At 47.7% G+C, this 26,014-nt stretch overlaps 1 protein-coding gene and 1 pseudogene across 18 annotated transcripts in view; one reads left to right on the forward strand and one right to left on the reverse strand.

The window, feature by feature from the left end:
• Ppfia1 (PTPRF interacting protein alpha 1) overlaps nt 1-26,014 on the reverse strand; it is a 77,133-nt gene that overhangs the window by 23,934 nt on the left and 27,185 nt on the right. For 11 of the 18 annotated variants that reach the window (XM_063286716.1, XM_063286711.1, XM_063286692.1 and 8 more), the window contains exons 3-17: nt 18,523-18,624; nt 18,184-18,348; nt 17,364-17,438; nt 16,956-17,057; nt 16,570-16,788; nt 14,923-15,069; nt 13,306-13,440; nt 12,100-12,174; nt 11,671-11,754; nt 9,777-9,908; nt 7,600-7,662; nt 6,730-6,809; nt 4,511-4,646; nt 2,429-2,652; nt 1,280-1,511 (exon numbers count right to left, since the gene is read on the reverse strand). In XM_063286716.1, the coding sequence (XP_063142786.1) occupies nt 1,280-1,511; nt 2,429-2,652; nt 4,511-4,646; nt 6,730-6,809; nt 7,600-7,662; nt 9,777-9,908; nt 11,671-11,754; nt 12,100-12,174; nt 13,306-13,440; nt 14,923-15,069; nt 16,570-16,788; nt 16,956-17,057; nt 17,364-17,438; nt 18,184-18,348; nt 18,523-18,624 (1,971 nt within the window). The remainder of the gene's footprint in view (nt 1-1,279; nt 1,512-2,428; nt 2,653-4,510; nt 4,647-6,729; nt 6,810-7,599; nt 7,663-9,776; nt 9,909-11,670; nt 11,755-12,099; nt 12,175-13,305; nt 13,441-14,922; nt 15,070-16,569; nt 16,789-16,955; nt 17,058-17,363; nt 17,439-18,183; nt 18,349-18,522; nt 18,625-26,014) is intronic. The other 7 variants (NM_001106320.2, XM_006230723.5, XM_006230722.5 and 4 more) reach the window with 1 other exon arrangement.
• Nucleotides 19,248-20,044, forward strand: LOC108349676 (60S ribosomal protein L7a pseudogene; annotated as a pseudogene).

The raw sequence follows: 26,014 nt of genomic DNA on the forward strand, positions 1-26,014 counted from the left end.
GCCACACACCACTTCCTGCCTGTGGATACATGCAGGATACACAAGTAACAGAGAACAAATCCTTAACATGAAAAAGCCCAACAATCCATTCTTCCAGCGTACTGCAGCAAATGTGCACTTGGGTGCCTGGTCATCTGCAGGAGCTGGAGGAGGACTGTTGCAGCATACGGTGCTAGATGGGCAGACAGACAGAGATCTGGGGTCAGGATCATATGGAAGCAGACTGACAGTCAGCAGGTCTAAGCTGAAAGAAGATATACAGCTATTCCTAAAAACTGTTTGGAAGGAGAATAAAGGCACAGACCATGCTGTGAAAGGTAACATCTTACCTACTACACTAATGACACTTACTATACAGTGCATCAAAACACAACAGCCTATACTACTGAACACGCCGTTAAAGTTATTCACCATTTAATTACTCGGCCACCACCAGTGCTGTGGGACACTGCAAATGAAAGCAGCAGCAAAACAAGTGTAGCATGGCAGGTGGCTGGCTCCCAGAGCAGGTCAGAGGTCAGTCACATTGTGGGCTCTCGGGACCACATATACATGCCCTCAACAGTCACTGGGTATCCTGACATCTGTATACCTGGTCACAGAATTTCTGGGACAAAAGTGCCTCAAACTGACCAGTCAAGATGCTCATCTGCTCTGGAGCCATAGCCCATGGGTCTTCTGAGTGGCCTTTGTGCCTCTGGGCTTAGAAACACCCCTTCCTGTGAAAGGCTAAGGGACTCCTTTGCACATTTTAAAAAATGTGTTGGGGATGGAAGCCAAGTCTGGCACAAGCTAAGCAGTGCTCCCTCCACCACTGGCCTCCATGCCAGGCTTTCTGTAACTTTTTCCACATGCAGCGCCTCTCCATAGTTACTTCTGCTGGAAATAGGCAGCACACAGTACTTTCTGGCTGGCATTAGGCCCCTGCCTAGCATCCCACAACTAAGTGTAATGTGCTGGCCCAGTCACTCAAGTATTATACGTTAACTATAGTGTGTGTGTGTGTGTGTGTGTGTGTGTGTGTGTGTGTGTCTATGTGTTAATTTATAAATTTACATTACTAAATAACTACATACTAGTTAACTTAAAAAAAAAAAAACAAAAACACAGGTTCTCACGATATATCCCTGGCTAACCCAACTTATTACACAGAACAGGTGAGATACAAACGCATAGAGATCACCTGCTTCTGTCTTTACTCCTGGAACCTCTTGGAGGAAGATATGATTTCCACGTGTAACTCTTCCCCAACAAGATGAAGTGAAAAAGGGCCACTTACCAGAGTCATGACACCCAGCCTGTCCACCTCCCGGGCAGGACTGTGAGGGACCCTTCTGGGTGTGGACCGACCACTGCCTGGAGGAGAGGAGCCGGCAAGCGAGGAAGCAGGGTAGGGGGGTATGGAGCTCATTGATCTAAAACGACCAAGATTGTCCAAGCTTCCACTGCCCACTCTGCTCTCGATCTCCTCTGCCCGCTGCTCTGTATTCTCCTTCTCTTCTTGGATCAGTCTAAAATATAAACAAGGCCATATTTCATCAGGAAGCCCTGTGTGTGTGTAAACAGAACAAACCAAGTCCAGCTGGGGTGGGGGTCTTGTGTGTGAGCCCAGCAGCTGGAGCTACAGCAGGAGACGCTGCATCTAACAACAGAACACTGGTGATGTTGGCTGCCTCCCTCCACTGACAGCTAGAATGGTCCTGTGCTCTTACTCAACGCAGGTGAAGGCATGCTAAGCACTGGATGGCAGACGGAAACCCAACTGCTTCTGGTCCACAGCACGCTCCTTTCTCCCTCACCTCACACACCAGCATCCTGCATGCCCTGTGGCTGTCCATCAAGGAACTGCCTCAGTAGCAAGGTCATGATCTAGGCCGTTTCTCTATGCACAGAGGGACAGAAGAGTTTCATCTCCCCTAGTATGGTGCAGGGTGGGGCAGGCTGCCATAGGTAAAGGCTACCTCAGAACCCCAATCCTCTGCTGTAGGAGGCTGTAAAGGGGATGCTGATACCAAGCTTGCCATGCTTTCCCAAGAAAGCAAACTCCTGCAAGACTCCTCTCTTGGGTTTTCAAGTGTACAGCATCCTAGGCCTCATCATAACACCCCTACACCCATAAAGCAGCTATCGCAATCTCTTCTGGTTGCCTCCCAGTCTCCTTCCTTCCACCCTCACACCTCTACAATATCCACTCCAGTCTGTTCCCATCTTCTTTCACCGTCTACTTTTTTGTTTGCTGCTTTTTAAAGAGTTCTATGTAGCCCAGATTAGCCTCAAAATTACTTGTAGTCTAGGCTGGCCTTAAACTACTGTTCCTCCTGCTTCTGCCCACCAAGTGCTGGGATGACAGACACATGCCATCGAACCCTAATCCTTCCTAGCCTGTGTCCCCTATACACACACAAATATAATAAACACAGATCTATACCTGATCTCTTTGTTGATCGCATCCAGCTGTTCCTGAAGCATCATGGCCAGGGTCTGGGCATCAGCTTGCCCACTGGGTGACAGCAGATCAACTGAGCTGAGCAGAGTGTCTCGGTCATCTTCACCATCAGACACATCCACATCACTCTCAAATGCCTGTGCCACATTTGCCAAGACGCTGGCTTGTTGGGCCCGTTCCCAGTCCTGTTCATTGAGGGTCTGCACCTACCAACAAGAATACTATGTCTCAGCAGGCAAGAGTGACAGCAAGTACCCTAAGGGCAGGAAAGGCTGCTATCAGAAATGTGTTTTAACGAGGCTTTGGGAAGATGCCTATGCACCTGAGCAGCTGCTGCTAAACCAGAGGCCCCTGACAGACAGGAGGCTGGGCACTGTGGAGCACACTTGGAATGAAAACACCTGGAGGCAGATGCAGCGATGGGTGTGGATTTGCCGACCAAACTGGGCACAAGTTGAGACTGTCTCAAAGTGAGGGAGCAAGGGCGCATCCTGTAATAGTAACGCCTCGAACACCCAGCATCTATATTCAGGTTCCCCACTTTAGTGCAAATTAAAAAAAGAAGCCTAGAACACACTGAAGGGATGTGCTCAACTAGCATGGGTTGATACTCTGGGTATTGACAAGCACCAAGAAAAGCCAGAGGGGGAAAGCAAAGCGGGCGCCTGGACACAATCAGTGGCCCATGATGGAGTTTCCAGGGGAAAGGGCTGGACAGAGAAGCGCCCTGTTGTGATCACTGCCCACAGTGATCAGTGTTAAATCAGTTAAATCAGTCAGTGTTAAATCCACCGGGTGGATAATGAATGCTTTCCCCTTTCCTCCCCTCCCAGATGCCCTCCAGAAGACTACATCCACTGTGGCCTCCACGCAGACTTGCCTACCATGTCGCACCCTCACTCAGCTGGTTTATCCCAAGATAAGAACACAGCCCCCATCTCTCATCTTGGAATACAGACAGAAACCGCAAAACCTTACCCTGCCCCAACCTCTGGACCACCATCCCACTTCCTTGCCCACCAGCAAAACTTCGCCAGCAACTACCCATCTATCTCTGTTTCTTCTTCTCCACTCCCAAGAGTTCACTCCAAGGCAGTGCCAACCAGCCCTTATCAAAGGTCTTGCCCTTCGTTTACCTGCTTGTCCATGCAGTCAGCATGCACAAGCACAGACTTGGCTGCTGTCCTTCCTGGACAGGCTTCTCATATGAGCCCAGGACCCAGTCCTCCTGGCTTGTCATGCCCTAGCCCTCCTGGCTTGTCATTCCCCTAGCCTCTAATACTCGCAGTGACAGCCTGGCTACTCATAAGTTCAGGTGTGCATGGAACCCATTTCCTGCTTCCTGCTTCTTGTCCTAGGCATACACTCTAGCGATTTGAAAATAAACCCCTCTCTCCAAGTGGAGGACAACTCTCATGGTTCCCATGTGGGGACAGACCATGACTCACAGTAATGGAGGAAATATGCCTGACATCTTCCCAGACCAGGTAGTGAAGGACCTGGGCTTCCTCCTGGTTTTCTTCGAGTGTTAGCTCGGGGAGTCCACGCAGGTCCATCAGCAAGGGCCTCTGGTTGACACTACATGCACACTGCCAAGACCTCCCATCTATAAGCATCTGAGTCCCTGAGTCATGCTGCCTGACTCCTGAGGCCCATGAACTGCATGTAGCCATGGTATCAGCATAGAACTTCATGGTTCTGGCCACAGAGCACTACCTAGGTACATACTGTACTGTTCACTGCTGTAGCTGTGCACTTCTCTTGACCTCAAGGCAATCCTCCTGCCTCAGCTACCTGAATGCCAGGATTATAGGTATGTGCTGTGCCTCCACATCTGGCATCATTTATTTTTATTTACTATTTCAAGTACATACTAATTAGCATCAACTTAAAGGATATCTTATCAAAAATTCTGTTCTTAAAGAGAGAACTAAAACCAAAAAGCAAGCATACCCTAAAAGCAAGCTCTTAGCCAGAAAAGCCAAGGAAAGGAACATGGGGGAAGAAGGAGACCGAGAGTCTGTCCAAGAGGAATAGGTGACGTTCCGCAAGCGGAGGCCTTGCCTTGGAGGGCTCGTCCCGCAGCGCTGCCAGCCGGCCCTTCTGGGGGCGCCGCAACACTGCACTGGTGCTGTAAGCATCCACATGCCCGTCTGCCACAGAGAACCTGAAGTCCGGGACACTGCCCAAATGGGGTCGGCTGAAACATGGAAAAAGGTGGGTAATTAGAAGGAAGGTAAAGTGTCAAGTTGGAAAGGTCTCTATGGAGTCCTCCTGAACCTGTCTGAGAGCTCCTGACTACCCAATTCTGGCCAGGAAAACCTGCCCAGCTATTACACTGGGAGGAAAAATTGGTGTGATCATCTGAGGCCCACTTGAGAACCTCCTCCAGGTGAAGGTCATGCAAGGATGCCAATTGTTGCCATCACCTGCTCTGTGGCCTTTCTGCTGTGCCAAGCTCAAGCTGGTGGTCATAGCATTCTTAGGAGGACGTAGAAGCTAGGGCTTAGCACAGTAGTGCACAGGGTCAACACTCTGGGTTGAAGAAAACTAGAAAAGGGACGGGGCTGAGCAACCAAGAGGATCTGACAACTAGCTGTTCCTATAGCTAACATGTAGAGCAAGCAGAGCAGCAGAGGAGCTCAGGCTCAGCATTCGCTCTCCCTCCTCCCAGGACTGCCCTAAAACTTCCTGGAAAAGAAGGTAGATGCCCTCACTTCAGAATTCCTTCAGAGGCCAGGTGGAACTCAGGGAACTCCCCGCTGTAGCTGCACAGGGGACCAATGCGACTTGACAACTCATCCCTTTGGTAGCACTGACCCCTCATCTTCTCCATGTTTTAAAGATGTGAGATTTGTGGCTTCCTTTTTAACCTCACTTCCCTCCAATTCCCCTACTCTTACTCCTCTGGAACCTGCTCTGCCTCAGCATGAGTCCAGTCAGAGCTGCCAGCTGAGGAGCTGAGCACAGCTCCATGTTAGCTGCAGGTGTCTCTGGGGGCTGCCAGCCCTCCACCTCCCCATGTTGTTTCCAAGCTTACCTCCCAACTCTCCTCCACTCCATGACCCCAACTGCAGGAATGTGACTTACTTCACTGTCAAGTCCTATGAAACTAGCCAGTGGTCCCACCAGCTGCTCGGTGTCTGAATTCCTCCTACCAGGGCAGGGCTCCAGCCCTGCAAACAGGCCAGATCCTCTCTGTTCCATCCAATGTCTCAAGGCCATGGAGGAAGGGTAGGGCTCCCAGAGCCAGTCACCCTCTTCTCCTATCACCTGACCTGTCACTCTGCAGGCTAGCCAAACATGAGCATACATCCTCCATCTTAAGTCCCCCTTCAGCTCCTCTCCTTCCTCTCACACCTAAAACTCCTCTTTGAAGAAAGTCACACATTAGCCAGCTGTGGGTGCACACACCTGAATCCTGGCATTTGGGAAAAGTGGGAGTATCATGAATTTGAAGTCAGTCTGGGCTACAACAAAAGACCTTATTGCAATAAGGGAAAGTGGACTTGCTTCCACTCACTTGAACACACGTTTTTTGGTTTTTGTTTTTTAACAAGAGAGCAAGCTGTTTACTGGCTCCCAACAGCAGGTCTATTGCTGCCACAGTGATAGCATTAGTCAGTCTCTCTATCACTTTGGCCATGACTTCTCTGTTCCATGGCCCTTTATCTTCCATTGCAGTGATCCACCACTCTCCCTCTGGCTTTGCACTGAGGGCCTCTGGATCTATAAGGGCATTTTTTCCTCCTGGTATAAAGTAGGTCAGGTAAGAAGAGCCTGCAGGAAGCCTAGCTTGTACAACACAGGCCTCCCAGTCTCCTTGCCTGCTCCAAGAGGAAATCTGTTTGCTACCCAATCGTGTCACCTCAGTAAATTCTACTGAAGATCAACTCTCATAAGAAATGAACCCAGAAAAGTAAGACCCAAGGAGAACTGCTTCTATAAGACAAGAGTGCTTTAGACCTGTGCACTAAGCACTGTGGCCTTGTCAGGAGCTCAGTCCTTCCACGAGACAGTTCCAAATGTAGCACTGAACCCATGACCAATGGATTCTGAGTAGCTGCCCACAGCAGTTCCTGCTGCAGTGGGACTCTTCCATGAGGACTGTCCTTCCACTCTAATCATGCTCTCTCCTGTCATATCACTGGGCACCTCAGTCAGCACATCCAAATACTAAGAGAGGCTTCTTCTTTCTCAAACTCTACTTGCTGCCCACAGAGGCAGCAACAAGCCCTTACATACCCAAGAGCTGAAAACTAGCCCATCTGTGACCACCGTACCCATGATGAAGTGAAGAACCTCTCAGTCTCATCTGCTCCAGCTCAGCCTTCAGGGCTTCAATATTCAAGACAAGTTGGTCCTAGAAAACAGTAAACAGTTTCTATAGCAACTCTCTCACATGCACTGGGAACACTTCCTGAGTCCTAGAGTAAGCAGAACTTGGGCCTCCAAATCCATGGATGCCCTAATAAAGCAAAAGCAGTACTCCTGGTGATAGGTGAGTTAAAAAGGGACAATGACAGGCTGGGGAGATGGTTCAGTGGTTAAGAGCACTGACTGCTCTTCCAGAGGTCCTGAGTTCAAATCCCAGCAACCACATGGTGACTCACAACCATCTGTAGTGAGATCTGATGCCCTCTTCTGGTGTGTCTGAAGACAGCTACAGTATACTCATATATAATAAATAAATCTTTTAAAAAAAGGGGGGGGGGGGTTGGGGATTTAGCTCAGTGGTAGAGCACTTGCCTAGGAAGCGCAAGGCCCTGGATTCGGTCCCCAGCTCCGAAAAAAAGAACAAAAAAAAAAAAAAAAAGGGGACAACGACAAAGTGTAAAATGCACTGACTGTATAAAGGACCCACTCGTCCTAGCCATCAGTTCTTATTGTCTCCCATACCAACCCACACCAACAGATCCCTGCTGGCCCTGTTTCTTACAAGAGGCCCATGCTATTAGTCTCAAACAGATCCCCCAAGGACCTAGGGTTGCAGACATGTGCACAACGTATTCATCAGCATGCTCTCCAAGGGGCTGCACACAGTGAGGACTAAAAGAGCCACCAGGAAGGTGTGTCTCAGTTCCTTCCAAGCCCCGTGGCCACTGTGATAGCTCAGTTCTTCCTGGAATTCTCACAGTCCGAGAGTGAGGTACCTTATCATGCTGGGTCTCTTCTAGTTGCTTCTTTGCATTTTCAACTTCCCTTAGCAGAGAATTCTGAAAAAGAAAATGTCCTTCAGGGCTGGTTCTTCAAAATGTTCCATGTAATACGCTGGCTACACTTGGTTAAACCAGAGCAGAGCAGAGAGCAGCCCTGAGAGCAGGGCCACAGCCCAGTCAACCAATACCAAGCACGAGTAAGGTTAGATGCTCGTGTGTCTGTCCCTGTATGTGTACAACCTACATCTTCCTACAGTAGGCCTGCCACACTCACAGTGCCATGCTCATGGTACAAAGGCTTTTGCTGATACTGCTTAGCTTTTTATCATTTTTTTTAAAAGACGGTCATATTCAGTAGACCAGAGCAGCCTGTGACCTGCAGCAATCATCCTGACTTAGCATCTGAGATGACAAGTATGAGTCACTGCACTTGACTTTCACATTTGTTTTCATAAACTCTTGCAAGCGGTCTATGGTGACTTTAGATTTGGGTATTCATTGGCCACTTAGGAAACATGTAAAGTTAAAAGACAACATGTTCCTCTCCAAAGCCAGGCCCCTGCATGCCTGTACACCCAGGACTCTTGAAACTGAGGCAAAAGGATCAGTTCGAGGCTATAATTAGACTAAGGCCATTGTGTCTGAACTATTATTAGAACTATCTGGAGAGAAAAAGAACTTTAAAAACTTATCCATAGCCAGATAATGCTTGGGTGAGGTCAGAGTGACTATTCTGCATGGTCTCTAACGGCATCCTCCAATCCTCTCACAAGTACTCATGTGTTTCCTCCAGCACAACCCCATGCAAGTACTGCCTTCAGTATATCTCCAAGCTACATCTTGAGAGAGCAGCACAGCTGGGACAGGCCCTCTGAAGTCTGAGCCTAAGTGCTGCCCATTAGGGCCTCTCTTGGAGACCCTAAACCTCAATGTACTCTGAGTCATCTGGGCCTTCCACAAGGCAAGCCTGAGAAGCCAGGCTTCTTCCAAATCAAGAGAAAGAAAGGGAACCACTGAAACCTGGGAGTACCTATGCTGAGCTGATTCGATCCCTTTCATTGTGCCATTCTCTTGAAGCACAGCATGTGTAAGGAAATGGAAATTGACTCTCAATCAAAGTACAGGTAAGGATGAGGTTTGGCAAAGCTAAACTCTAGTATATGATGGCTAAGTCAGTTAGAGCCCATTCTGTCAAAAAAAAAAAAAAATCGGGAAAACAAAGTTTCACTGTGCTGGCTGGTTTTGTTATCAACTTGACACAGCTCAGGTCCTGGTCACAGAGGAAGAACCTCAATTGAGAAAATCCCTCCATAAGATCCAGCCATAGGCAAGTCTGCAGGACATTTTCTTAATTAAAATTAAAGTAGGTGGACTCAGCTCATTCTGAGTGGGGCTACTCCTGGGGTAGCACTGGGTTCTGTAACACAGCAGACTGAGCAAGCCATGAGAAGTGAGCCATTATGCAGCACCTTTCACGGCCTCCCTTGAGTTCCTGTCCCCATCCTTCAGTGATGAAAGCATAAACCAAACAACCCCGGCCTCCCCAAGGTGCATTGGCCATGGTGTCTCACCACAGGGACAGTGACCCAGACACTAGTAGTCCAGACTCAAGAGTATTGCCTCAGCCCGAGTACGGGGATCAAGGTGTACAGCCCACACCCAGCTGAAGTACAATGGTACTAGAACAAAGCCCACCATTCACACCTGAGCTCATAACTGCTTGGGAGGAATGATGAGCACAAAAAGACAGAATTACACCAGCACTAAAAGTCAGATGGATATTTCCTGGACCTCTGTGGAAACCACAGGCCTTCTGCATCCTACAGGTCAAGACTGGTACTCAACACTGGCTAAGGGGACTGGTTGTTCTTCCAGACGGTTCTGATTTGATTTCTAGCACCACATAGCAGCTAACTGTAACTCCAGTCCCAAGGGATTCAAGGCCCTCTTCTGACCTCCTTGGGCACTAGACATGCAAGTAGTACATAGACATACATGCAGGCAAAATACCAGTACACATAAAATAAATTAATTTAAGGAGGGGACCGACACACAAATAGCACTCCAATGGGAGAAACACAGCCCATCACTAGCTAGCTAATGTCTTCCTTGGCTGCAGGAGTGATGTCCCGAGCTAATCTCCCAGGAAACACAGTGGTTCATCTGCCCACCTTGTCCTCCAGCGCCGCCATTCTCTCCTTCAGATGCAGCTGCAGCCTCTCATTGGATTCTGAGAGCAACTTGTCCACAGTGTCAGACAGGCGCTTATTATGTTCCTCATTCATCTTTTCTCTCTGTCTTGCCTAAAACAGGAGTGAAAGCTTCCAACTTTCGGCTCACGTCCAGCCCTTCAGAAGCACGGGACCAACCAACACCAGAGGCTGTGCTGCCATCGTCTCATCCCCAAGGGACTTTGAAATGACAGCTACCTCTGGGACATAGAACACTCAGAACACTCCTGGAGAGGCTGGGAGTCAGAAGAGGCTGCTGCCTTTCCTAAATCAAGACAATCACAGTCTCAAAGTGTCAGTAGTCAAGCTCTCAAGTGCACTGGCCGAGCTCCATGAGAGGACAGAAGAAATCGGAGGGTCAGCTCATCTGAACACTGGCCCAGGAATCTCTTTGGCTGTGAGTAAGAGCTTGTGTCTGAGTTTTAGGGGAAAGAATTACATTTACAAAGTGAAGGCTGAGCAAGCTGATTTTTATCAGTAGAGATGCAGGGCATCTCTACCTACAGTTCAACTACAATGGCAATGTAGTAACTCTGCAATGGGCTAACACAAGGCTAGAACTGTGCCTGCTCAGCACACTCAAGATCACATCGCTCCATTCTCAACACCTAGACAGGACGGAATTTCCAAGGAAGGGCTGCACCAGGCCCAGCAACTGTATGGAGAATTATGGGTAGTGGCATCTCATTTCCCAAGGCCCTCAGAGTGTGCCTGATGAAAATAACTGCCCCATGGGAGAAGGCTTCCCAGGAAGGCACCAGACAGCCTTTCTCTGAAAAGTGTGCTTCTTTCTGTTCAAACTGAACACTCTCAAAGCCAAACAGCTGAAAGTTGAAGTGTAATGTGACTGTCTGCTCAGGGCTCAGTAACATTGTGAGCCTCATAGGCTCTCTGACAATGTGCCTAAGCCTACATAGCCTAAGACTTAATACAGGAGCTTAAAAATCATTTCCCAGTTCTCTTAGTTCTCTGTAGCTTTAAATAGATGGAAAACACTGGCTGCTGTGCAGTGCAAGGGTTCCACAGCCTCACACCCACAATTCCTCCCTCCACAGTAGGTCCACGGCAGGTAGGGTCCAGGACTGCTTCTTGCCGTGTGTCTAGATGGCTCTGCCTGCCTCTCCCAGGACAGATTCTACAACTCAGCTGTAACAACACTCTCCTAGCTGCTCTCTATGGTACCTTAGTGCGCCTCCTGCTCTGACATCCTGAGTGGCAATTCAGGACCTGATGACAGGATAAGTGCTCTGGCCTGAACATGGGATTTCAGTCCCTCATGCTGAACAGGGCCTGTAACCTAAGGAGACAGGCCTCTGTTCTGAGTTTAGGAGGGTTCCCTGGCCAGCACACAGACTCTAGAGCAAAGGTTCTTGAATGATGGGTCAAGACTCCTCAGGAGTCAAGCAACACTTTCACAGGCATTGTATATCAGATATTTGCATTTTGATTCTTGCCAGTAGCAAAATTAGTTATGAAGTAGTAAAATAATTTTATGATTTCTCATAACATGAGAAAACTGTATTAAAAGTTCGAAGCATTAGGAAGGTTGACAACCACTACTCTAGGGAGAGCTAAGTTTCCTTAAGGGGATTAAAAAAGCAAGAAGTCTTCTGAAACTCAAGGAGCCTAACTGTGCCTGGGACACCTCTGCTGTCATTGATGTTGGCACAACAGCCGGTATGTAATAGACACACTGGTGCAGTCCAGAAAGAGAACAGCTCAGGTCTACAGGACAAGAACCAGATAGAGGCAAGGGACTGTGGTAGAGAAGCCCAAGCCTACAGTGGCCTGTGTCCCTCCCAGCTGTTGAAGCCAGCCTCAGCCCCATCCATACCCGCTGCAGCTCCTGATTCTTCTCCTCCAGCTGTGCCTCCATCTGCCGCAGCCTCTCTTCAATGTTGCCATGTCTCTCCTCAGCCTGCCGGAAAAGATGACAGAGCTGATCCTCTGCTCATTTCCATTTACACTGGCTACAAACTACTGCAGCAGTAGCAAGCACCACATGCTGTGTGGACCATGTCATCCTTGGCAAAGAGACAACACTTCCTCATATCCATCAGCACCTCCTCTGTGGCTTCAATGTGTACACTGTGAAGTGACTAAGCCATTCGTGCTGGCCTGAAGCGTGGTGGGTGCTAGTGACTGCCTTTCTGTGCCCCCCACCCTGCCCTGCCTTGGACAACCCATCCCGTCTGCTGAGTGCCTCTGGTGGTCAGCATGGCGAGCAGGAAGCAGCAAGCACAAGCACATGGCATAATTCTACCTTCCTAAGCTTGGAAGTAAGCTCCAACAGTTTTGCTTCCTTAGCAGCAGAACTTCCAGAAGACAAAGGACCAGACTATAAAGCAACAGGACAGGAAGGACAGCAGGGAGAAAAGAAACCAAGACTTTAGGAGGGGACCACAGAGGGGTGGACCAAGGTACTGTTACAGCTGACAAGGACAAGGTGTCCAGAGCTAGATCTAGGAGTGGGGACAGGGTCCATACTCACCAACAGGATACTGTCTTTATCTGGCTCCTCTACCATCCCTCCCCAGCAACTAGGACCAAGCCCGAGGAACAGGCCTCCTGCCAGGGAGACATCCATAGCCCCTGTCCGTGCTGCTGGGTCTCTAAAACAGTGAACCCAGCCATCACTCTGGAAGCCCCTGATCCCTGCCTACCCCACGCTATGGCTGGTGAGGACCGGAGGGCAGACACCTTAGCAGTGGTGGTAAACAAGAGTACATTAAGAACACAACTTTAGGGGCTGGAGAGATGGCTCAGTGGTTAAGAGCACCAACTGCTCTTCCAAAGGTCCTGAGTTCAAATCCCAGCAACCACATGGTGGCTTGCAACCATCTGTAATGAGATCTGATGCCCTTTTCTGGTGTGTCTGAAGATAGCTACAATGTATATAATAAATAAAGATGTTTTAAATTCTCACCGATCAGAACTTGGGGACTAGGGACTTTCCCCAACGTTCCATCATTGTCAACAGACATTGAATGTGTTTTTTTTAAAAAAAAAAAAAAAAAAAAAAGAACACAACTTTAAGCACTGCAGTATGCACCTCAAGTCCCAGCTATCGCTGGCTGAGGAAGGAGGGTCACTAGAGGGAGGAGTTTAGTGCCAGAATGGGCTATAGCAAATAAAGCTTTTAAAGTAATTTCAAAAGAATGAAATTACTTAAAAACTGTGTGACTATCTTGAAAGACTAATGTCATCTTTCTGAGAGATCTGAGAGAAAAGACAACCTTTCTTCAAGTTGGTGAAAGAAATAATCCAAGCAACTATGACTCCTGGCCCCTGACATCAAGGGCAGCAGCATTCAGCTGACAGGGTTTGTGTCTGGTGAGGAATAAAGGTTTTGAGCTACACAGAAACAGCACTCCCGTCATTCGGCAGCACGGACAGTCCATGGATGCAAGCACACTGACAACAACATCAATCAAGGCCTGGCCTGTGAGCCCACATGGCCCAGGCGCACCTTGGAGAGTGCAGCCACCCTCTGGGCCAGCTCAGCCTCCACCTCTGGCAGCGTCTCAGCTTTGCGCAGGGTCTGCTGCAGCTTCTGCTCTGCCAATTCCAGACGTTCTTGCAACTGGCGGTTCTTGTCCTCTGTCTAGAATGGGAATAATCAGGAGTTCAGACTGTTGCTTTGGATACCTGACAAAGCACCTATGGCTTCAAAGCTTTATCTTTTTAAACAAACAAAGAAAACAAAACAAATACAGGTTCCTATATGTAAAGAACTGAGTTACTCTTGTGAGTTGCTCATTCTGACAGAGAATAAGTCACTGCCCAGAGGGCTGCCTGAAAGCCCAGCCTGTGGCAAACTGTTCTAATAATGCTTGGATATGAGACCCACTGCAAAAAAAATCTAAATAAACAGGAAAGAACCTGTGCACTCAGGGTGTGAGACCAAGGGGGACAGGGGAGCCTTCTGTCTATGGGCACCATTCCCTGTTCTGTGTGAACACAACAAACATTAGGCTTCACCTTAGTTTCTGATTCTAGGTGCTGCTTCACGGCAGCAGTTTTCACAGCTGCCTAATTTATTTTTGGTCAAGCAACGCCCTTTGCCCTTAATAAAATCCTTTCAAGCGGTCTGACTGGGTTTTTCTGGTTAGCTCAATGGCCTGAGACCACACAGGGCACAGGTAGGGGCTGGCTCCTATCACCTCAGACTTGTGATGCTGCTGTTGAGCGCATTGCTCAGCACTGCCAACAAGTGCTCACCACTGCTTAGTCAGGGAAAGAACTGAACAGAAGCAGCTGGACTCCAATGGAAGAGAACAGAGAGGGGAGAGCTCTGTGGGCAAGGTACCTGTTGTGCAAGCACAACAACCTGAATTCAATCACTAGTCCCCACATTTAAATAAAAAAAAAAAAAAGAAAAGAAAAAAAAAAGGGCTGGGTGCAGCAGCACAGCATAACCCCAAAACTGTGAAGGCAAACCCTGCAGGAGCCTTGGTACTCACTGCCCTGCCAGTGTGGACGATACATCAACTCCACATTCAGTAAGAGACCCTATCTTTAAAAATTACAGTGGAGAGGCTAGAAAAATAGCTCTGTGGTTAAGAGCATTTTTTGCTCTTCCAGAGAACTCAACTTTGATTTCCAGCACCCACATTCACTAATTTACAACCACTTGATGTAACTTGAGCTCCAGAGGCTCCTACACTTTCTTCTGAATTCCACAGGCACCTGCACTCACACAGACATATACTCACACAAAAGTATACAAGATTAAAAGTGAATTTTCTTTTAAAAATCTAAAAACTATATCTGAGATTAAAATAGAACAAGGTGGAGAGCAAGAGAGAAAAGACCCCTGCCTTTGACCTCCTGACTGCCACATGCACATGTATGGCCTACACATGTAGGTGCAAACGTGCAAGCATATACCAAAACATACATGTACATATTAACACTCACGTCAAAAGAAAAAAGGAACAGAAGAATCAAGGTTCTATAAACTGCCAAGAAGTAAATCACACGAAAAATGACTTAAGTACTCGATTTCCAATATGCAATTTACAAAGGAAAGGTCTTTGGCTTCACAATTAATTAAAGCTAGAACAGGGCCCACAGAACCCAGTACCTGTCGGTGCATGGAGTCTTTATTTGCAATTTCATTTTCAAGTTTGTCATTGAGGTCATGCACAGACGTGGCTTCACGCTGTGCGGCGAGGTAGCGTTTCTCAAGGGTGGTGATTCTCTCCTCCATATCCTCCTTCTGGGCCATTGCCTGTGTTGGAGATTCCAGAGGGGGATGGGGATGATAAATGCAGAACTCATCAGAACATTCAAGAGACAGAAAGACACTAAACATCTCAAGCAGGAAACTGCTGTTCCCCAGTGTAAACTGTTTTTACAAACTGAGTGAAAATGGACATACTTTAAGCATATTTGCCCATGTGATCAGCAGCTTTGCCTGGTCAATCTGCTCATGTCACCAAGCACATACTTGAGTACACAATACTAATAAAACACCCCATATAACACTTCATGTATCTAAGAATCTGAAGGCACCTGCAGTGAAGGTGTAGCCTGTTTCTGCCCTAGCAACAACCAGGCTTACAGAGCACTCTGAGCAGAACTGCTTCATTTTCTCAGGTAAGAGCTGGACAGACTCACGAATCTCAAGCATGCTGACAAATGAGACAGCAATCAGCAGCAAAACCAAGGCTACAAACCACAAACACTGAGCCCAGGATCAGACTTTTGGAATGGTCAATATCTATCTTCCATTCCCCCAATTCAGTTTTTAACTCCTTCCTTATTTCCTAACAGATTTTTTATATTGCATGTGCATTGAAATGATATTTTACCTGTATACACATCTGTGTAAGGGTGACAGATCCCCTGGAACTGTAGTTAAATTACAGACAGTTGTGAGTTGTGGGTGCTGGGAATTGACCCAACTCATCTGGAAGAGCAGCCATTGCTTTTAACCACAGTGCCATCCCTCTAACCACCCTTAATCTATTTCTTAAAGAGGCAAGTCTTTTTTTTTCTTTTTTTTTTTTTTTTTCCGGAGCTGGGGACGGAACCCAGGGCCTTGTGTTCACTAGGCAAGCGCTCTACCGCTAAGCTAAATCCCCAACCCCAAGAGGCAAGTCTTAAAAGAACATCCCAACACTCTACCACAGAAATAATTCCCTGTGACCCAACAACAAGACAACCTAGCAGGTTCTCTAATACATGCAGTGTTTTCTTTGATCTGAAGTCTTACAATAAATCACATCATCTCTACAACTAAAGCTCCCGATATGGGATATGCTATAAGGTAGGGGCCTTCCTGGGCTAAAAAAAGACAGATTCAGATGGGCCAAAAAGAGCTTTACAAGAAAAATGCCGCTCTCATTTCTTTTCTAATGGTTAAAGAAGGTCCTATAATTTACCAGGGAAAACTGGTTATGAGGTGCATATATAACTAACATTTCCACAAAGACCCTGATGGCCAGAGTGAACCACCTCAGTACTCGGCACTGATACCACACAACATGACAGGAACAGCTGGCCACCTCTCATCCCTTCAAAAGCACAACTAGCCTCATGTCTGTGGGCTCTGGGAGCAAGTGAGAAGAAACTAATCATAAGGAAGAGCACACTACAGCAGCCTTGAGTCATGTGATCCTCACGTGAAGGGTGCAGGAGAGAGGGTGCCCAGTGTGTATCCCAAAGGTCCCAGTTAGTGAGAGCAAAAGACAGAGGGAGCAGGAAGCCAGGCGCAGCCCGCACTCACTTCTCGGACTTCTCGCTGCAGTTTCGTATTCATCTCTTCAGACTTGATGAGGTCTTTTCTAGCTGTGTCCAGATCCTCTTCCAGCTCTGCTGCATGACTGGACAGGGAGGCCAGGCGCTCCTTCATCTGGCTCTGCTCTCGAGCCTGCCTGTCTATGACTTCCTGCAGCTCCAGCACTTTGGCAAGATCCTCATGGCTCAAGGAGCCATCGGAAGATCTCTGAAAAGCACAGCCTCATGGCACCATTTGGCATTCCTCCAGGAAAGCACAGACCTTCAGAGGAACCTGCTCCTCAGTGGACACAGACCCTGCCACTATTCCCCAACAGCCCCGCATAGCAAACAAAACCAGAGACCCCACAGGAAAAGAAAAAGCCAAGGACTTGCCTTGCCGTTGGTGCTCGGTGCATTTTCCTGTTCGTGGTTCCCATCAAGCATTCCCTCTGTTAGTGCTTTCTTCTGACTGTTCTGTTCTTTAAGAATCATTAGCTAAAAGAGAAAAATTGAACTCGCTAGTGTGAGAAATGAGCAAAGGTGGCCTTGGGAAACAAGTGGCTCTAACAGTTGTGCAGCTGAAGCTCTGGGCAGAGCTCTAGAGAGCATTTGTCATCTGTGAAGAGAGAGGTACTTGGGAGAGGATGAGGGCGGAGACAGAGTCCAGTGACCCCAGCAGGTTGATCTACACCTAAGAAAAGAAGTAACTGGTGGTGTCTATTATTGTCTTATACTGGTAAATATAAGTAACGAGAATCAACAACCCCTATAGCTCCATCCCGTGACAGAACCCAAGCTTACCTCTTTGTGGGTGGCACCTAGCTCCTCTTCTAACAAGCTGCATCTCTCCAGAGCTACTCGTAATCGCTCTCGTACCTGCAAGAGAAGGGCTGAGTGTGCACTTGGATTCCCACTGTGTGCCCAATGCAACACAGCATTAGCAAAACACAGTATACTGGCACTCTACCTCCACTTTTTTTTTTAAGATTTATTCATTTATTATATATAAGTACACTGTAGCTGTCTTCAGACACACCAGAAGAGGGCATCGGATCTCTTTACAGATGGTTGTGAGCCACCATGTGGTTGCTGGGGATTGAACTCAGGACCTCTGGAAGAGCAGTCGGTGCTTAACCGCTGAGCCATCTCTCCAGCCCCCTCTACCTCCACTTTTGAGCTAGGCTGACTGGACCCTGGGAACCCCGGCTGCCCCAGTCTCTTAAGTACAGGGACTATAGGTGTGTATACTTTTAATCTGACAAAATTTTGTCCCTAAATAAGCCAGACCACTAATTATTTTCTTTTTTGGGAGGGGAGAAAAAAGTTGAGATAGAAACTTCTACTAATCTATGTAGCCAAGCAGGCTTCAATCTCTCAGCAAGCCTCCTTACCTCTCAAGGGCTAGGATTATAGGCTTTAGGAATCATACTAGGCCCGAATTCTTATTAGCACACTGATATAAAAATTTTAAGACACTCAAGTCAAAGATGCTCATCAGCCCATGCGCCAGTGCCTTCTAACAGAGAAAAGCTTTCTGTAGGAGCCCCAGAAGTTGCAAAGCATCACAATGCCAATGAAACTCCCAACAGGGCATATACAGATGTCCGTGTGGTGACGGTACCTTCTCATCCAAGGCTTTGTGGTGCTCAAACAGTGACTTCAGGGCTTTCAGAACCTCCACCTCACTGGACACGCCCGCAGGTGACTGTGCCTGCCTCTTCACCACTGTCATACGTAGAGAGCGCTCGTGCCTGGAGACAAGGCACTCTAGGTGCTCCAACAGCAGCTGCAACAGAGCCCAGCAGGCTGTAAAGTGCTTGCCTCATAGGCAAGGGAAGTTAAAGTCAACTCAGTACAAGCACAGAAGCCCCATAGGCTGAATTAAAATCTGCTAAGGTCCCAAAGGTGCCCAATGGGCTGTTGGCCCCTCTGCAGAGTGGGAAGGGCATAAGTGACTCACCCTAGTGTTGTTCCTCTCTGCCTTCAGCTCAGCAATTTCTTCCTCTCTCTCCAGAAGCTGCTCCCGACACACATTGAGTTCCTTCGTGAGTGCAGCAAACTCCTACAGTGACAAGCATAAGAAAGATTGAATGCATTCACATGCAAACAGAAATCTGAGAAAAGCCCCCAAGAGTCTCCCTCCAGCAGAATGCATTAGAAGGTGTCTCTGATCCGCCAAAGAAATGGAGATTGGCTGGCCTGTCTCCAGGCTTCCCTAATAACCCAGACCTTTCATCTAGTCCAGCAACCTTCCCTCTCCTGTGTCCCAGTTATGACTAGTAGGCATGGTGCAAGCCAAGCCCACATCGTCAGCAACCTCAGAGGATCAGGAATAGAGTAGGTAAAGGCACTGTTAATGACTTGAACACATGACTTAGCACCACTGGAGGCAGCAAAGAATAAACCTACAAGGTGCCTGGCATTAATCCCAGCACTCAGGAGGCAGTGACAAGTAGAGATGCCTATGAGTTCAAGGCCAACATGGTCTATAGAGTGAGTTCCAGGACAGCCAGGGCTACACAGAGAAACCCTGTATCAAAACAAAAAACAAAACCAAAAAACCCTACAGCCTGGCCTGGTCTAACCTCCTTTCTCTGGGGCATTTCAAGGTTAGTCTTCTAGGCAGAAAGTGTGCCCAAAGGCAAACCTTAAAAATTGATTTTTCATCTCCTCCAGCTGAGCAAGATGCCCAAAGGAAAGAAGGCCAAGGGGAAGAAGGTGGCCCCGGCCCCCACCGTGGTCAAGAAACAAGAGGTCAAAAAGGTGGTCAATCCTTTGAGAAAAGGCCTAAGAACTTCGGCACTGGACAGGACATCCAGACCAAAAGAGATCTCACGTGCTTCATCAAATGGCCCTGATACATCAGGTTGCAGCGGCAAAGAGCCATCCTCTATAAGCGGCTCAAAGTACCTCCTGCCATCAACCAGTTCACCCAGGCCCTGGACAGGCAAACAGCGACTCAGCTGCTTAAGCTTGCCCACAAGTACAGGCCAGAGACAAAGCAGGAGAAGAAGCAAAGGCTGCTGGCCCACGCTGAGAAGAAAGCTGCTGGCAAAGGGGATGTCCCAACTAAGAGGCCACCTGTCCTTTGAGCAGGAGTCAATACAGTCACCACCTTGGTGGAGAACAAGAAGGCTCAGCTGGTGGTGATTGCCCATGATGTAGACCCCATTGAGCTGGTGGTTTTCCTGCCTGCCCTTTGTCGAAAGATGGGGGTGCCCTACTGCATCATCAAGGGAAAGGCCAGGCTGGGGCGCCTGGTCCACAGGAAGACGTGCACCACTGTTGCCTTCATACAGGTTAACTCGGAAGACAAGGGTGCTCTGGCTAAGCTGGTGGAAGCTATTAGGACCAATTATAATGACAGATATGACGAGATCCGCTGCCACTGGGGAGGCAACGTCCTGGGTCCTAAGTCTGTGGCTTGCATTGCCAAGCTGGAAAAGGCAAAGGCTAAAGAACTCGCCACTAAATTGGGTTAAATGTACACTTAAGTTTTCTGTATATAAATATAATTACAAAATTATCTTCCAAAAAAAATTGATTTTTCACAAGACCAAAACCTTTTGCAGAGATGAGGAGAGCTCCTGGGGGCGGGGGGGGGGGGGGGGGGAGGGCTGGCTATCCCACGGTGCTGCCCCGGGGTACTTCTCACACTGTCTATAAGTGTTCAGGACACCAGAGACAAGCTGAATATAGCCCTGTGTCCACAAGCTCTTGCTGGTTTCTCAATGGAGACAAACCCTTGCAAAAGTGCTCAGCAGTAATCCACCTGCTGTTTCTCTGGGCCTTTTAAAACCAATCAGTCATTCAAAGTATAAAGGGTGGTAGGCAATTTTAAAATACAGGCACATGTTTGATCCAGCCAGGTGGACACTGAGTTCAAGAGCAGCCTGGTCTATAGAGCAAGTTTCAGGACACAGGGCTTCCCTGCTTTAAAACAAAATCAAACAAAGCAAACAAACAAAAAGGCCATGTGTTCAAATCCCAGCCACAAAGAACCACTGCCATCAGCCAACTGACTACCAGGCACCTGGTTTCATCAGGCTGGCCCTGCAACATTGTCTGTGCCCCAAGGCTGTGGGTGAAGACAGCCAACAGTTGAAAGAGCTGTCTCTAGGGAGCAGCTCCAGGGAGACAGAGGACATGGCTGAGCCAGGAAAGGCCATTAGAGTCCCTGGAACAGGAATTAAAAACAGTTGTCAGTTGCCTTGTCGGTGCTAGTTACTGACCCCGAGAACTCTAATAAGCACAGCAAGTACTCTTAACTGCTTTGCTCTCTCTCCAGACCCAGTTACAGTGGATGAAAAAGAAGAGCAGGCACCAAGGCTATATGTAGGTTGAGACTGTGCAGTCGTCACTCAAGGTGCCATGCCTAGGGATTCTGCAAGCCTAGGCTATTAACTGATGTGGCCATATTTAATAGAGAACATAATCACTGAGAATTCTGGATATTCATTTAAAATCTAACTCTGGAGCAGGAGAGAATGTGCAACAATTATTTGGCAGCTGACAACCATCCAAAATTCTATCTGATGCCTTCTTCTGACCTTCATGGGCATCAGGACATACATGTATACATACATACATGTAGGGGGAACACTCATTCACATAAAAATTAACCCCTCCTAAAATAATATAAACCACTAAAATTAGCAAATTTGGTCCACAATGCTTGGCTTGACCCCTTCCACACTTGTGTGATGTTCTGCACCCCATACTCTGCCAGCACCATCAATGGCACTCCTTTTAGTGTTTAAATTTTATTTTGTTATTGCACTAAAAACATCCATGATTATTCCAGATTTAAAAAGTAGTTGTGGGCTGGAGAGATGATTCAGCCATTAAGAGCACTGGCTGCTCTTCTAGAGGTCCTGAGTTCAATTCCCAGCACCCACATGGTGGCTCAGGATCATCTGTAATGGGATCTGATGCCCTCTTCTGGTGTGTCTGAGGACAGTGACAATGTACTCACATACACAAAATAAATCTTTAAAAAAAAAAAGGTGTACCACACACAAGGATAGCCTGAGGATACTGTGCTGCTGAAATAAGCCAGACACAGTAGCAGAAACACTGTGGGAAAAGCAAGGGTCTTCATCTGCATCATGCAATTAAAACAAAACAAAACAAAACAAAAATCCAAGCTGGAGAGAAGGGAACTTCACCAAAGGCCAAAAAAAAAAAAAAAAAAAAAAAAAAGCACTTTTTTGTTGTTTTTTTAGGACAGAGTATAAAGAAAAGCAGGAACAGTAAAATGAGTCTCAACATAAAAGCCGACTCACACAACTGAGGCCACTTACAGTCACACAAGCTGCCTGACTTGGATCTGAAATGAAGACAGCAATGTGGGTGGGATGTACCTTGTCACACCAGCACTCACCTCTCCCCCACTGTCCACACTAACACAAACTATGGAAGAAAAGGACTGGAGGGTGGGACAAACTTACCCATGAGTCACAGCCTCTTGGGACCCACCCAGAGCCTCAAGAGCACAGAAGCAACAGCTTGTCAGGAGCTGAACACTATCTATTAGTAGCAGGTTAAAACACAAACACTGGGTATAGCACTGCACTGCTGTGATCCCAGCCCTTGGGAGGCAAAAGCAGGGAGGATCACCAGCTTGAGACCAGCCTAGGCTATGGAGAGGACCTGTCTGAAAAGATACACACAAACCCCGACATGTGTAGTAGATGTGCAGCTTGGTCATCATGTGGGTCCCAAACAACTGGAGCTGTTGGGGGGGGAGGGGGGTAGCATGTGGGGGGTGTCAATCCCTAAAGCTGTTGCCTGTCTGTGGAATCCATTCCCCTAACTTGGCTGTCATGTTTGGCCTCAGTGGGAGAAGAAGCACCTAGCCCTACAGAGAGCTGATGAGTTAGTTAGGATGTCTTTCAGGAAGGCTGGATTTGCTAAAAGCAAATGAACGCCTCTTCTTTATACAGATCAACTACAGAAAAATACTTTTGAACTGTTAGTGCTGTGACCTACTTCACTGTAGACAGTGAAGGTACTAAAAGTGACCATTTATATCACTTCATGAGGATGGATTATTAAACATTAAAACTAGAAAAAGAGGGGGGGCCAACAAGATGGCTTGTGGGTAATGGCACTTGCTGCACAAGCCCAACAGTCTGTGGAAGGATAAAACTGACTCCGGAAAGTCACATACACATACACATACACATACACAAATAATATGTAAAGTAAAATCTTCTATTTTAATTGTGAACAAGGTGGAAGCTCAGTTGCATGGCAGTAGGAACTGGCCACTTGAGACCAACTTGCTCAGGGATGGCCCACACTCCTCCCTGGCCTGCGAGCCCTACTCCTGTCCTCACATCTGTGCAGCCTGGTTTCAGCCCCACTTCCTCCCCAGAAGAGTTCAAGACAACACAGCCTCCACTGAGGGTAGAAGCTAGCTTCCATTCCCTCCTCATCCGGCCTGCTAGAAGAGCAAGGGCTGTTAGAAGCCACCCATGCACCCCATTTCCTGCTTTACCACTTTAAAATATGGGTGACCCTGGGTTGTATCTGCTTGTCCTACCTCCTGCCCTATGCCCATCTGTGCCTGTCTCTATTTGGGTATCTCATAAGGCTCCATACACTCTCACACTAGGATCATCACTTCTTCCTGCCCTGCCTCCAGCTCCTAAGCCAGTAAACATCAGTACCCAGTCATACAGGTCAGATGCCCAGACAGCATGCCACCCCCTTCCACTCCCTACATCACCTGCTACTGGGGACTCCTACGGCTGACTGTACCTCCTATACATATCTCCTGGAACCATCTACTTCCCAGAGCCTGTTTCATCAAGCCACCATGTCTGTTTGGTCCACTACAGAGCTGCCTAATTCCCTGGGTACCCCTTCTTCCTTCTTTCAAATCTGTCTTCTGTTTTTCTGAAACAAACAAAACCTGAGAGTTAGATTTTACTTAGGTTCCTTCACAAAGGCCCTGTGGCATAAGGTCAACACCAAAGCTCCTTTGTTCTGATGAGAAGCAGTAACACCTGATAAAAGCCTAGTCCAGCATCCGGGTAACAGGAACTAGCAGGGTATGGCATTATAATTGGGGTCGTGTTGATAGCAGCCGATTCACACACACACACCCCTACCTCTGCCCCCACTGACAACCGTGGGCCATTGACTGGGTCAGCACTACTGATAGAACAAAACTTAACTAGTGCCCAGTGAGAAACTCTGAACTCTTAAGTGTGCATACATACAGACAGATAGACATATATACATTTGGCAGATGGGGCAGAGCCCCAACAGCCAAACTTTATTTTTCCTCTTAATCTTTTTAGACAAAATTTCTTTATAAAATTATCTCATAGATAAATGTTACACAAAAGGAAAGTAACAGAAGGATGTCCATAGTAAGTTCAAAGCAGGGCTTCATTCATTCATTATAAGTTCAAAGCAACAGTTTCACATGGCCTCTTTTTATCATAGTGCACACTTGTGGCGTCATCCTTGGATCTGACCTAGAATGATTGTTTTTCCTTGATCACAAATCTGTCCCAAGCCTATTTCTCTTCTTAGTGTAGTTAATGAAAACTCGTAGCACTCTTTATTATGCAACCTTTACTTACTGTTCTATGAGGAGGGCACATTCTAGTCTGGATTCTAACTTCATTTTATCTTTCTGGCAAAACAACTAAAACCACTTCCTTAAACTTTCTTCCTAAAATTGTTTGAGTTCTATAAAGTCATTAATTCATCTAAACAGCATTAGATCATGAAAATTCACATGAAGGTTGATCTGCAAGAAAGTCCAATAGGGTGAGCTAATGCCCAGGAATCATTATCAACTGCAAGAAGCAATCCTGGGACAAAGTCTCTGGGGCTGTGCCTCCTAGAGTGCACCCACTGCAGCCTTGCAAAACTGTGGGCAATCTCCAGGAAACTCACTTGCTTGCCATAGCCTTTCCTAGATGGCTTCTGTCAAACACCTCGATGCCATGGAACATGAACCTAGTAAGCATGGCACCAACCAGTCCCTCACTACTCACTGCCAGGTAGCATGAGCCCTCCAAGTACAGAGCAACGGTGGCTTCACCTGTAATCCCTGCCTCACAGCCAGCAAGCTGCCCACAGGAAAGCCCACATTCCTCAAACTGTCGTTGCCCCCTTCTGAACATCACCTCCTATTGGTCCTCTGCCTCAGATTCACAAATCTACCCACTCCAGAGCAGCTCTGCCACCCTACAGTTCAAAATTCGGGCACTTCCTACAGAGCTCTTCCTCAACTTCCCCTGCTGTGTGCTAGCAAAGCCAGCCTCCTAGTCCCTGTTCTGTGTACCTTCCTGCTGGCCTAAGTGTCCCAGCAGGCAGAAGCTCAGTTCCATAACAGAATGTCTGCTTAGCCAGTGTGCAATGCCCAAGTGATGGTGAGGGCACAAGAGATACCACCGTCAAAGGAGATGCTGCCTGGTAGAAACATGATACCATCTGGATGGACTCTGGTTTCAGCAGACCACACCAACCCCAGGTTTCAGGTAACAGGACATGACCTACAGAGTAGAGATGCCCTATGCAGAAAAGCTACCTGCAAACTCCTAGGCCTCACCCTCCTGAGTCAACACTTCTGACAGTCGCACCTGGCTCGTTTGGAAAGCTTCCCTAGGTAGCTCACTACCCATCCATGTTGGGAAAGGCCTTTCTGATCTCAGGCACATCACACAGTTTCTCCTTCATACTCATTTACCTTCAGAATACATGTGAAGATTCTTCATTCTACTCAGGTTCCAAGACTGCCCGATCCCATGAGAATGACACACATGTGCCACTTGACTGCCGGGCAGTGGAACTGCTGGTCCATTAGCTTGACAGGAGGTCAATCGCCCCTTCGTGTGGCTCTGTGACTCCTGGAGGGACCCAGGTAACTGGCTAGAGATACAATGGCTGACTGTCATTCATGGAGATGAAGCCACTGATGTCATTCAAGTCACCTTCTTTGTGGCAGTGGCCGCTTTTTTCCAAATAAGAGTCTCCTGACACATGTGGTACCAGTTGCTGTTATTTGGGGAATAGTCCTGGATCTCTACCCTGAACTTGCTATGATTGATCTGTGCTAAAAAAGTCTTCAAGAACAGCTTGGATTCAGGGTTTCACAGCTCACAAACTGTTCTCAAGGTTTGATACCAAGGATCTCAGCCTCTCCTCTCAACCAGCACCAGTCACTGGCCCATCAATGGCCACAGGCCTGGGTTGTCTTCTGGAGCTGGCTCTATCCTGGCTGCATGCTAAGGAGTCTCCTAGGGCCTAAACTGACCCATCAAAACCTGAATATGGGGGCTAGAGAGATGGCTAAGCAGTTAAGAGCACTAGCTGCTTTCAGGGAACCTGGGGTCAGTTCTCAGCACTCACCCACACAATGATTTATAGCTGTCCTAGAAACACTTCCAAGGGATCTGGTACCCTCTCCTGGCCTCTGAGGGCACCAG

The sequence above is a fragment of the Rattus norvegicus genome, chromosome 1 (genome assembly GCF_036323735.1).
Source record: "Rattus norvegicus strain BN/NHsdMcwi chromosome 1, GRCr8, whole genome shotgun sequence".
Lineage (NCBI taxonomy): Eukaryota > Metazoa > Chordata > Mammalia > Rodentia > Muridae > Rattus > Rattus norvegicus.